The sequence below is a fragment of the Doryrhamphus excisus genome, chromosome 18 (genome assembly GCF_030265055.1).
Source record: "Doryrhamphus excisus isolate RoL2022-K1 chromosome 18, RoL_Dexc_1.0, whole genome shotgun sequence".
In the NCBI taxonomy this organism is placed as follows: Eukaryota; Metazoa; Chordata; class Actinopteri; order Syngnathiformes; family Syngnathidae; genus Doryrhamphus; species Doryrhamphus excisus.
Genome location: NC_080483.1, coordinates 6,552,571 through 6,565,886, shown reverse-complemented (window position 1 = coordinate 6,565,886; position 13,316 = coordinate 6,552,571). Strand labels below are relative to the sequence as shown.

The 13,316-nt window shown below is 39.8% G+C and overlaps 1 protein-coding gene across 6 annotated transcripts in view; it reads right to left on the bottom strand.

Annotated features, from left to right (window-relative positions):
• The window catches only part of setd5 (SET domain containing 5), a 36,819-nt gene that overhangs the window by 15,979 nt on the left and 7,524 nt on the right, over positions 1-13,316 (bottom strand). For 4 of the 6 annotated variants that reach the window (XM_058054987.1, XM_058054991.1, XM_058054988.1 and 1 more), the window contains exons 2-3: positions 2,389-2,674; positions 1,074-1,176 (exon numbers count right to left, since the gene is read on the bottom strand). In XM_058054987.1, the coding sequence (XP_057910970.1) occupies positions 1,074-1,176; positions 2,389-2,459 (174 nt within the window). In that variant the 5' untranslated portion in view covers positions 2,460-2,674. Of the gene's footprint in view, positions 1-674; positions 745-1,073; positions 1,177-2,388; positions 2,675-13,316 lie in introns of those variants that run through there. The other 2 variants (XM_058054989.1, XM_058054990.1) reach the window with 1 other exon arrangement.

The window sequence follows — 13,316 nt, the reverse complement described above, 5'->3', positions numbered from 1 at the left end:
AAATGGAGACGAATGAAAATGAGGGCAAAACAGTCATGTGAAACAGTACAGCTGTCAATAACAGAAGTAGACTGTGGTATCTACAACACAATACACATGTGCTATATTATTACAATCATAAAGGTCTTCACACACCATGGCGGTATTTTACCACGCTGTTAGTTCACAAGTTTCCATGCAATTAAGCAGAATATCGGAAATATTAAAACAGTGATTCCCATACATTCATTTACACTAGTATTTGAGGTGCATACATTCATAGCACCAACTAGATTATGCTTTTTAGACTTTGCACACTGTGTTCGTCCTGGCTCATAAACACATGACAGGACTGTTGCTTGTCCAACTCCATTCAGTAGATGGATCTGTAAGCTTTCGCTAAAATTAAACCAATAAAGCATGGATAAAATGATTCTTTTTGTTGCAGTTATACATGGCACAGTTTTTACAACCAATGTGCCAACACAACAAACATTTATGAAATATGTCAAGAAAAAAAATGTTCTAGGATTTTCTTATTTTCCCCGGCATATTTACTGGGACTATAAAGGTATTCTGCTTAATAGAGGAAAAATGAGTACATGGAAAGTTGGTGATTGCATTTACATGTAGATTAAGACATAAACTTTCAATGATCCGCTGTGTGTAAAAGAAATATTGTGAGTTTTACGTACATTTACATTGCTGAGATTGGATTCAAGAGTCATGAAATGACACTGATAGATTTTCCGGTCTTCACAACCCCTTGTAGAAATGACAGAATTAGAAGCAAGGCAGTATAAAAGGGAAATGCTGTCCATAGTAGGTTTGATTAAATCAAGTCCAAAATGAAATACTGTGCATATTTGAAGTGTGGAGTGTGAATAGGTGAATATTTTAATAACATGTCTAATATTTACTTCTGGAACCATCCCTGGTGTATAAAGACCTTCACTTTTACTCTGTCCATTTTCATTAAAATTATACATTTTTACACTTCATACTTTCACACTTCATAATGAGCTAAACTGAGTGGCACACATGTTAAGTAATACTTTGCAAATGTTGATAGGAAAGTATTCCTTTGTACTCACAGCGTATGGTAGTCCCCGATACCCATGACTTTGTGCACTTCCACAGCTGTGGTTGTTGAAGTTTTTCTCATTCACTGCAGGGCTTGCTTCAACTGACTCAGGGCTAAAATTGTTCAAAAGATTGTGTGAAAAAACAAATCATCATAAAAGCTGTATTCATGTGGCATTTTACTGTCAATTTGTTTTGCTTTAAAGAGGATCTGTCCCACCCCCGACAGTGAACAACCTTGCCTATTCCCTCTGGGTTCTCCAACCTGACAAGGACAGGGAGGAAATGCCTGCCGTGTCCTGGGTTAAATCCATGTGCTGCCCCTGTTTCCTCTAGGTTTACAGCTTTGGGGTGGCGGCTGGGCCGATGCACGGGAGCCAGCGTAGCTGACTGTCGTGTGATCGCTTCTCCACATTTGGAACGCACACACATGAATGTGCACAGCATGTGTGTACAATGGGGGTTGGGGGCATTGGGTGGATGATCACACTCATACACACACGTACCTTAGCTGTCGCCAGTAATAATTTCTAAAGAGACTCCAGCATCAGTACGAGACTTGTTTTATCCAAACACTTAAAGTGCCTGCAAAGCATGCTGGGTACTCAAGTGGCAACTCCCTTCAATGCTAAAATATAGTCAAAAGACATGAATATGAGCTTTAAAATCAGCACATGGGGCCCAAGTAACATCGTGAATGCTTTTTCAATTGCCCGTGCTTGTGATGAGGCACACGTGTCTACTACTGCTGCACAGAACGAAACCTCACCTGTCAATAATTTAATATTCTGTTGTTAAATAAGCATGAGATCATGTTCATTCATTCTTTATGCCACAAACCAAAGACCAGTTTTAGCCATCAACACACAAACACTGAGTTTTGTGTCATGCCCAATTATGCAAACTAGACAATGACATCATCATCATCTAGTGTGCCCACAACATGCACGCCGCACATGTATTGTAGCCCTCTCGGAAACACTGCAGTATTTAACACGTAAAATGTTTGCATTATCGGAAAACAACATTTTGGACCATATCTGTAACCGTGAAGGAGCCATTGTAAGCCACTGTCTGCTACAGTGTGCATATTTTTGTACCAGTGCATTGAAAATCAGCCAAATCTTATTCCTACCAAGGGCTGCACAAGCACACACACACACACACACACACATATATACACCCCCCGCGAAGCTGTAAATCTAGAGGACGCACTGTAGTGCATTAGTCATAAAAATAATTGTAACACTTGTAACACTTGTCACTTTTTGTGTACATGGGTTCAGGAGTGGAAGGGTTGTGTGGTGACAGAAGTGACACACTTACTCTGATCCAGCAGCCATTTCTGTGTAAGACGTCTCAGGTGTGTTGACTCCGAGAGCGATTACTATGCTCATGACGTCCAGCACAGCGGTGCTTGGGAGGGAGGGGAAGAGGGGGGAGGGAAAAGGGGGCGGGGGGGATGGGAGGGACAGGATGGGATGGGGGGGGAGGGGAGGCGGCGGGGGTCGCCGGAGGGTAGAGAAATCACAGTGCTCCAACTACAGTGACAAACCACTCCAATGGTGGGGCGCCGCTGAGCCGTAGCCCACGGCTGACTGTCATGGGGGACCTGGGGGACAGACAAGAGAATAGAGACAGTTGAAGACATATAGATGGAGATTTAGGATGACACCACATTTACAGTATAGTGCAGGTACTTTAAATAATGAATGTTTAAGAAAAACGCAGCATTGGAATGGTTTCAAAGACTCATTTCAATGTATCATTTGGGGACAAGGCCAGTTATTAACAGGAAGAGGAAAATTCCTGTTAATAAATGCTAAATTATAGTTAGCATTATATTTAGTATATTATAAGAAGATTCAGTAGCAATGACCTTTTTGAATTAGAATCTGCTTTGGCTGCATTAACAGAGAGATCCAGCAGGGGGTGCCTTCGTCTTAGAGGCCTGGAGGGATGAGTCATCCAACATGAGGCCCTGCCCTCTTATGTGACTACACTGTGACGACAACACTGTGAAACACTGACCCACACTCCTCAGGCTCCCATCTTCCTCCTGAGTGCATTCATCAATCTGATGCCCTTCTGCTTCACCTTCTAATGCTCCATTCCTGCACTGAAACTTTTATGTCACCAACACCGTGAGCCCCGTCAACACTCCTTATTTTTTTTAGTCATTCATGCTAAAAGTCAAATGATGGTGGATTTAACACAGAACAAATAGAACACATTAAAGACATTTGCAATGTCTTTTTTTTCTAAACAGACAATAATGTTACAATACAGTTTATAATATTGTATTCCTTATTTGAAAAGAACTCAACTGGGGACTGTATAGTGTTTGTATCTGCCATGATTGAGCCAGCCGCTGAGGAAAAGCACAATTATCACAATGACAACATTCACATGAGTACGAGTTACGCACACAACCATACAAGCATGCTAAACCAAGCTAACCCTCACTAGCTTCCATTCACACTCTTTAAGAGGAGATTCCACCAACTTTCGCCGGTGTTTATCGCCTTGTCAAACCGTTTAGGTCCACCAAAATTGAGCCATCCACCGGGGAAATACTCCTCCACACAAACGCTCCTTCTCCTCACAACGACGACAACATTAATTCGCATTATGTCCATTTCCATGAGATTCCGTGTCAAACAATTATTTTGTTTTATTTGGGAGCAAACATGAAGTGAAAGAACAAGGTAAAATACAGCATAGTAGTCCATCGGTATGAGTTTCTCTAGGAGATTAATAAAAAGTATTGAAGTATCTATTTGTGCAGCGTGTGAGAACAGGAGAAGGTATGTTCAGAGACGGTCAAAGAAAGGGGGGACAGATTGTCGCTTGCATTAAGCATTCAAAAACTGGGGGGTTTCTAACTGTATATTATTTTTGAAGCCACCATCCACCAGTACAAGCCTGGACTTTACATTTCAGAGAGGTTGTGTAAGGTAATCAAATCTTACTTTTATGCATTCCCACATAGTATCAACATTTGGAATCAAATGTGACATGAAAGAAAAAGGATAAAAAAAACGCTATAGTAGTAGAAATAGTACTGTCATAGTACTGTGCAGCCTGGGACAAAGTTAGAAGGTATGTTAAAAGTACTGTCAAACATGCAAAAACTTGGGGATTTCTAATTGTATATTATTGTTTGAATAAAGTAATAGCCCATGTTTCCAAAATTGACATCCCGTGACATACTTGAGAATCAAAACTAACCCTACTTATTCAAAACTTTTCTCAACTGCGATTAAATGTGATTAATTAATTAATTAACTACAAGAAAACTTGGATTAATCTGAATTAAGTACTTTAATCGATTGAGCCCATGTTTTGACTAACAATAGGCCTAATTCAAACAAGAAACTGCATGATTTATGAATATATTTCAGAAAAAAATTGATGCCGTGAAGCCGTAAGATGTGAACCACTAAATGGCGAGGGACGGCTGTATTAAGAAGAGCATGAAAACACCAGGTTCTCCTGTTAAAGTCACATCAAAATTGAGAGCAGTACAACCTTCTAGGTACAGCCTTGTCCTCTCTCCCAATGGCAACTAGAACAAAGATGGAAGCTTCCACATTTCAAGGTCGGTTGAACTATCGCTGCCCAAACAAACAACAAGCCAATAATGGATTGACACTGGGAGTGAGCAACACAAACTATTTTGAGCTATGGTTACAGAAGAGACTTCATGGCTCATGAAGCATCCTGGATGAGCCCCTTTCTTGTCCTAACTTTTCAAAAGGAAACACTCTTGTAAAAAAAAAAAAAAAAAGTGAAGTATGGAAGTTTTTCCATTAGGAAGCATTTCTTTACCATTCATCCTCCCCTCTGCCTTCCTTCTTCATGGCTCTGACTATGAAAAGCAGGCTCAAATTACCAGCAGGCCCAACAGATTCTCCACTTCCATTAGAACAGACCAGCCATTTTGCAGTCCAAGAGGGAGGGGCATCCACACAAAATGAAAAACCATGGACACCGTGTCTCCCAAGAAGCTGTCTGGCTTTGTCTTCAAGACACACTTGCTGGGATATTATTACCATTCTGTCACAGTAAAACCGCCTTCTGCACAACACTTTATTTGAACAATATTGTCTCTGGGTCAGGTTTCCTTTTCACACCGAGGAGGGGGTTTGGGAGCTGCACTCTCAATCGTTGAACTTGAAGATATCTGTAAGGTTTGGCAAGAGGTGTATTGCCTCAAGCTAAAACCCAGAAGTCTAAGTGTGTGTTAGAATTGTGGTCCAACACGTACCACGTGTATCATAGCATATCACAAGATTAAAACGTGACAAGATTTCTCATTTGGAGAAAAGCTGTCTCACGAGAACATAGCAGCCAATGGGAATATGAATGACAACACAGTGACAGGCATTGCCAGGCGTTATTGGGTCCGCACGTTAAGTGCTGTAGGCACACATTGCAATCCAACTTAAACTGTGTTGTCAGTGTCAGCAAGTGACGTGGAGTTTTTCTATCAGGGTTGAATAGCTGCCTTTGTCTTAATGTAAAAGCAGAAGCTGTACCAACTCTACATTTGATCAAAGTTACTTGAGATTTGTCAGATTAAAAACATGTTCCGTCTTGTCTGCAACCTTAATCACCAAGGGCTTTTATTTATACTTGTTACATTTGGGTGAGCGCTAACTTAATGACACACCTAGGACTAGGGCTGGGTGATGTGGAATAAAACTCGTATCCCGATATATGTAGGTAGAATATCGAGATACAGTATGTAATCCGAATATGTAATCTGATATTTTCGCCATAAACTGAATTTAGACAAAAATCAAAGCCAAATGTGTGTGCAAAGTTTTATTAAAATGTAAACACTCTTACAAGGATCGACCGATACATCGTCCAGTCGATATATTGGTCCGATATTTGCGTTCTTTACTTGAATCGGTATCGGCCGATACATGTGTGGGTTCGCCGATGTATTTTTCAGCGGCATGATTTACAGACAGGCATCCATGGGCAGCTATGTGTTGCCGGAAGACACACATGCAGACGCGGTACCCCTTCCCCACTGCAAGAGTGGTAAAGCTGCATTACCCACAAGGGTAAGCCTCTAACAGTTAAACCTGAAAAATTTCATATCGGTCTATGCCTACACTCTTAAAAAAATAGCCACTGAAATAAAATAGTATATTCTATTTTAAAAAAAATATAGAATAAGTTAAATATAATGTTCAATCTTCAGTGCAATCACGCTGCACTCGGTAGTTTCTGCACCCGGGTTAGCGCCGTTAGTGCTTCCATCTCGCGTTCCCCATGAGGACAGACGGTAATCATGGTTGATACAGTCTTTATACGGCAACCTTTATTCTGTCTTTTTTGCTATGCAGTCTCTCCACCTCCAGATTTCCACAGGGATATGTGATTGCTCGGCGTAGTGAAGGGATGCTCAAAGCTAACAGCTGCTCCAGAGTGTAAACAAGCTACAAAAACAGCAAACTACAAACATAAGATGAACATCCATAGCTGTAGGAAGTAATAAGGAATAAGTAATGAGGAAGTAATAAATAAAACTATTAAACACTAAAAACTCAGCAGGAGACATGGAGCTGCTGTAACTAGCTTGCACTCCATCGCCACGCCATCTTGAAACATGAGACCTCCGCATCAAATCCAGTCTATATCGTTACGAACGTTGGTTTTTGATATCATGCTTAAAAGAAATATCAATATTAAAAAAATATATCGGTATATCACCCAGCCCTATCTAGGACACTATCATTTCCGTGTTAACAAAATCGTGGACAGAATCACAGAATTGGCCAATAAAAACTGAATCTACTGGTAAATGCGAATCTCGCAGAATTTGTGAATAAAAATCATTAATTATGACGAGAAGGAACTAAGTATGGACAAATATTTCCTCAGCAGACAGTTCATTCATAGAGGTAGTATGTCCTCACAAGCACCAACAAACCTGAACTCCACATGTCAAGGCGGTAACCGGAAACATTGGTTAAGTCAACGGGAACACTTTGAAACTCTTACTTGTCACCGAGTGTGAGCTAACACAGCAATAGCCAGTGCAAGCTAGCTGGGTTGGCCCAGTTTAGCGGCGCAGGCCAGGGAGCTGTGTGTGTGTGTGCCACTCAGGCTGTATGAATTGTGCTTTAGTGCTTTTAATGAAACCAGGCGCTTTAGGATGGCTGCCGCCTTTGTGCAAGTTGTGTTTGAAACAAGGAGGACACGGCTGGAAAAGACACTTGGCTACAGTAGCTCTCTCACTTAGCAACATTCAAAAACAAAAAAACATTGTCAACACAGTTCACATTTCCAGCCTTCAAAATAAAAGGGACACACATCCTGACTAATAGTATCCTAAAAAATTGCTTAAAGGTATTACAACTGTATCTGTACCTACAAGTTTCCCTTAACCACAAGCAAGGCTATGATAGTTTGAGGATTTTGTTATTGACTGACACAAAAATGGTGACACAGTGTTAAAGGAATAAATTTAATTATAAAATTTTAACAGAAAAATACTACATTTAGAATATAAAACTGAATTTGGGAAAAAAATAAAACATATTTCACAAGGCCCTACACTCCGCATACGTATAGATTCTTCCAATGATAAGAATTTCAAATTCCAAAAGATAAGATGTTTATTTCACTTTAAAACACTGTATTATAGCGTTATATTAGATAATGGGGGATACCCTTGTTTATTTTACAAAGATAAACAAGAATATAACTTGGAAAGAGACAAAGTATCTATCATAACCAACTTTAAAACGCTGTCTAATAGTAAAAGTAAAAGTAATGCTGGACATGTGCATCTATCCTATCTTGTTTTTCAAAAGAGATCCATCATACACAAGGTTAAAATGCTGTAATACACTAAAAAAATCACAGAAACTAGAATGTTCTCCTTGACGGGCCCTGACAGCATGTTTCCACAAGGATGTTATTCTCATGAGGCAGTCAAGTGTACTGTTTGTTTGTAATTGTTTTACAAAGTCACTACCTAGCGACGTGCTAAGATATTTGGTTTTTAAGATAACTCACAGCAATGTTAGCGGTTTGCTGACCACTAATAGTGTTACATTGTCACAATAAGCCATTTGGCTTAATGTATCTCACAATGACTCTGTTCATGTCGTCTGTGTGTGCGTTCTGCTTTTCAATGCGCTTTGCAGACATGGCAAGCTGAGCCGGTTGTAGTTAAGCTAGCTTTTAGCATATCCAACAACAACAATCAGCCCTCTTAAAATGAGAGGCACACGGAGAGGTAAAAAATGTGTAAGCCACAAAACAAAAGTATTGTCAGCCATGAGTTCATGGTGTAACATAAAACTGCACTATTGTATTACTTGTGGTGTGTTTCAGAATGAGGGCGAGAGACGGAGCCTAGCAAGATCATCCCGGGCAGCAGCTCAAAGGTCAATAAATATTTTTGTGTCCAAGTCTATGATTTCATTTTTAAATTATGTCATCAATTCATGCCATGTGTAAGTTGCTCTTTAAATTTAATTCCCTTTCAATAAGGTTTCACTACATTGAAATAATAGTAGTTTTTTGTGTTTTGGCAGCAGGGACCTCCAAAATGTCAGGTGGCACAGCTGTCTACACAAAAGACGGCACTATGATGACTTTTCAAAATGAAACATTAATAACCTTAAGAAATACTGTGACATATTTTGATTTATATTTGAAAACTTTCAGAAAAACCAAACTGTACAAATACCTCTGTTCAGAAAAACTAAAACTTCAACTTCAAAAGCTTCTAATATTAACTGAATCATATATGTATATATATAATTTCTTCAGTAGACCAACCCCCTGCTTGGGCCAGTAGTTCAAGTTGGCTTCAAACCCCTCCCAGTCCGCTTCCCCACCATACCGTGGTGTCAGCATTGTGGGCGGAATTCCCCCACTGAACACAACATAAACCACAGCACAAAAGAAGCAGAAAAGAATGAGACTGTTTTGGTTTCATTCTGGCCATGTCAGGGGCTGATGACATCACCCTCGGACATAATCTTGAACAGTGTTTCAAACGACTGTGACCATATGTGTTTAATTTGGAGAAAAGGTATTGGCCCTTGATTTGTATTCCAAAGAACAATTGACATTTTTTAATTAGTCTTTTAGATTAGTAGCCTGTTTGAGTAAGTCGTGGCAGCACTACTAATTATTTTGTTAAAACTAATTGTGATGAGGGCTGCACGATGGACTAGTGGTCAGGAGATCTGGAAGATGTGGGTTTGACTCTGTTGCATGTTCTCAGCATGTGTGGGTTTACTCTGGGTACTCCGGCTTCCGTCTGTGACTTTAAATTGTCCATAGGTATGAATGTGACGGTGAATGGTTGTTTGTCGAAATGCATCCTGTGACTGTTGGCCAGTGCAGGGTGTAAAAAATTAACTGGATACTTTTGCTGTCACCAAAATATTGTCTGTTTCCCTGTCACCCATCTCCAAACAGGAAGGAAGAGGGTTCACTCTGCGGTTTGGTTTCAGTACCTTGGCGCATTTGTCCCATTTTATCAGCCATAGAGTCTCTGTCTCGGTAGGTGGGATTGGTAGCATCCACACAGTACAGGAGAGTGTCATGTAGTAAAAATTATATCAGACTGCAACATGTCATATATTTGATATTTTTTCACTGTGATTTTCTTAAAGGTACAGTGTCACAGAGTCAGAGTCTTGTGACGGCCCTATTAACTTGTACTCGTATCTGGTATTGTATGCTCCATTTTTTTAAGCTCTAACAATGAGGGAAAAATAATCAGTCATCAGTACCTTTGTATCTGTGTGTGAATCTAAAAGATTCTACTCTGCCTTTGTGTCTGGTGTGTGCAGCTTTTCAATCTCATCTTGCGCAAGGGTAAAACCCCAGAACAATAATTTGCTGTTTCCCAGTTCATCTTTGCAGTTCAGTTTGGTTCAGTTAATCTGACAGCTGTGTTCTGTAAAATTAAACAAAAGGCTGCACCCACTTCTACTTCTCCTTATTAGAAAACTCAATGTCATATTTGTCCTTATACCAATAGCAGCAGGTTGGTGTTTTTAACTCACCACATGTGAACAAAGAAAACCACAGATGAAAATAAATGTGAAAATGTGGTGTAGCCTACGCCTAGAAGAAGTAATAGTAAAAAGTTGGCAATAGTAAAAAGGTTGGGTTTAAACTAGAACAGTCAAACTGGAAGTTTCCTGGAATGGCACTATTGTTTATGGCACGCAATTAACGTGCAAATGTCTTGTTTGACCCTCGGCTGACACTGTAGTGTGAGGAAGCAGTGTAGCGACAAGCGGAAGCAAACATTAAGCAGAAATGGAGAAAGGGGTTTTTTGATTGGTAAATGTAGCTTCAAAGCCCTGGCAGATGGCTTTCACAACAATAGCACAGTTATTAACTTCTACTGTCGCTGTGATTGGAATTGTCAGAGACTATCACTACGTTTACAGGCAGTCCATATTTCGGTTAAGGTCAATATTCTGGTTTCTGAAACATTCAGAATAACTCGTTTACATGCCTGAGCAAACAGGGTATTCCTGTATATTTCCGCTTCTCCTTCCTGTATACAAAAAACAAAGAACACCAGTAGTGTTCTACCGACCGTCTGTAAACGATAAACATTTTTCTCTCTTTCACCACATTAATGAGATGGTTAGTTTTCTCCTCGCTCCCAAAATGTGCAGTTTTGCATGCCGGCATGTTTTCAATACTCCCTGTCAAAGACTCAAGATTCCTTTCAAATGGAACATGCGCAGAACATAAATCAATATTCCTTTCCATGAAGATATCCCAATAGGCAAATACATGACCCAATATTCAGGTTAGAAAAGGGCTAACCCGAGGGTAATATTTGGGTTTAAAAAAATGGAATATGAGCATATTCTTCCGTCAATGACTGACACGAATGGCTAGCGAGGCATCGTGTATGTCCACCAGATAAATATTTTTAGTTTTTCGTGTTTGTTGCTACAATAACAATATCTCTGTAGCTTGGTTATTATACAAGTCCATTATGCAAATTAACATTGTTGGTGTTTAGGTTGTTTATGAGGGATTTAGCATCAAAATACGTATTATAACGTTTCTGGTGTGTTACACTCTCCTGCATTGCAAACACTAAAAGTTGGCAGCTCTGTGCTGATTTGAGTGTCGTGAGAGCGCAGTTTGGTCTGCTATTAACACAACAATGCCCAGTTGCCTTAGAAAGGAATGAGACAGACAATGGAAAACAAAGGCATGTGAGGTGTGGGTGTGACAGCTGTCGACAGCAGGGCCAGTGTGACACAAAAATCAATCATCCGTTTCAGGGCAAATAGGTTAGCAACTGTCCAGTTACCTATTGCAGCAGAACGGCAAAACTGGTGTGTGTGGCGTCATGGGAGGACAAAATAGAATATTCCCATTTTTGCCCTCCCATTATATTGGAGGGGAATGTTCATGTTTGGAATTCTGGGGATCTTGAATGCACTTTGGCATGAATAAGATGGGTGCATATGGAGAAAGGAGGTGTGGTTGCTGCCACAGTTGAAAGACGAAAAAGTGTGAGCAAGCCTGGAAATGTTGGCATGTTAAAGGAAAACTGCACTTATTTGGAATTTTGCCCATCATCCACAATCCTTGTCCAACATGTCATGAACCAAGAACACATTTTTCCCTTTACTGTGCATTCTAATGAGAGAAAACAAGTTAATATGAGCTAGCTAACAATGCACGTAATTGGGAGGTACCTATTTTGACATGATATACATGCTGTGATCATGCCTTAACAAGTTCACTGATGATAACATGTAATACTTACAGTATCTTGCCGTATTTGGATGATTACCAAAACTTAATTCCTAGGCACATTGATTTCACATAGAGCAGGAGCTTACAGCAACACTTACTATGGCCGCTCTTATTGGGATGCCGATGTCTTCCAGCACAAGACTTGTGTTCCAGTACTTAGGTAAAAAGTGTTGACAGCAAACGAGCATCTTGAGTCTTGGTAGCGAAATTGTGACCCTCTTATCCCCTACTGTCTGTGGGTGACGCTGAGACAGCTAGCCAGGCGTTTGAGTTTTTTTGTGTTAGGGCTTTAACATCAAAATGGATAGGTCCCATGACATGCATTGTTAGCTAGCTCACCAACTTGTTTTCTGTTGTTAGAAAGCACAAAAAAGGGGAAAAATATGGTTTCTCGTCAGGATTGTGAATGATGGGCAAAATTCAAAAAAAAAGGTGCAGTTTTCCTTTAAGGTTGGCAAAATAAACTTCAAAAGAGTTGAAGTTGCCATGAACTGTTCACACTCACTCACATACACATTATAATGGGAATGTCTGTGTTTTTGACAACTCGGTACAGTAGATGGCATCATAGCACACCTCATGCTCACCAATCACAACTCGGTTGAGCATTATAATGTATTTGTTCATCAATATTGTGAAATATTAGTTACACAGTGGCCTATACATTATCTCTAACATCAACATTCACTTACATAGAGACCAGGTAATATCATGAATATCATAAAATCACGCATGTCTATGTAAATGAAACAAATACCCACAAGTCAATAACTTCATGTTCTATCATTAAAGTTAAAAACATGATCATGACACACGTTTCTTATGACACAAACCACAAAGCTCAGATTTGCCCATTCAATGGTGCTTCAACTAACTATTTTCTGAGTAGTTTGACATGAAGCTTGTTTTTTGGATTAATCGAGTAATCAATTAGGGGGGGGTGTATCACCATATGACGAATAAAACGATATAAAATATAAATTCAGGAGAGTCTTGTATAAAACGCTACAAACCTTAAGAATGTGTATTTAAGGCTAAGACGAGCTAAATGCTTAGCGTGTATTTTTCCACTCTGAGCCTGCACCTGGTGCACTCTAAAACCTTCCTTACATTAAAGCCGTAAAACACAACGTGGTGAAAACACACACAACCACACAATCTAACCCCAGCTAGCTGCTATTGATGCTCTGTAAGAGGAGATTCAGCCAACTTTCATGGACGTTTAGCACCATTTCCACCTGTTTAGGTCGGACGGGGATCGTTCAGTGTTTATAAATGATTTTGTGCCACGATTGAAGAGTCTGCCGAGTAAATACTTCCACACACAATTCATTCTCCTCACGATGACAGCATTTCATTCATCTTATAGTTCAATTTTTTATACATTCTAAAATAGCTAAAAGGTAGTAGCTAAACTTAGCCAAATCTCAAATCACTAGCTGACAACAAACATAAAATGTGTGTGTGTT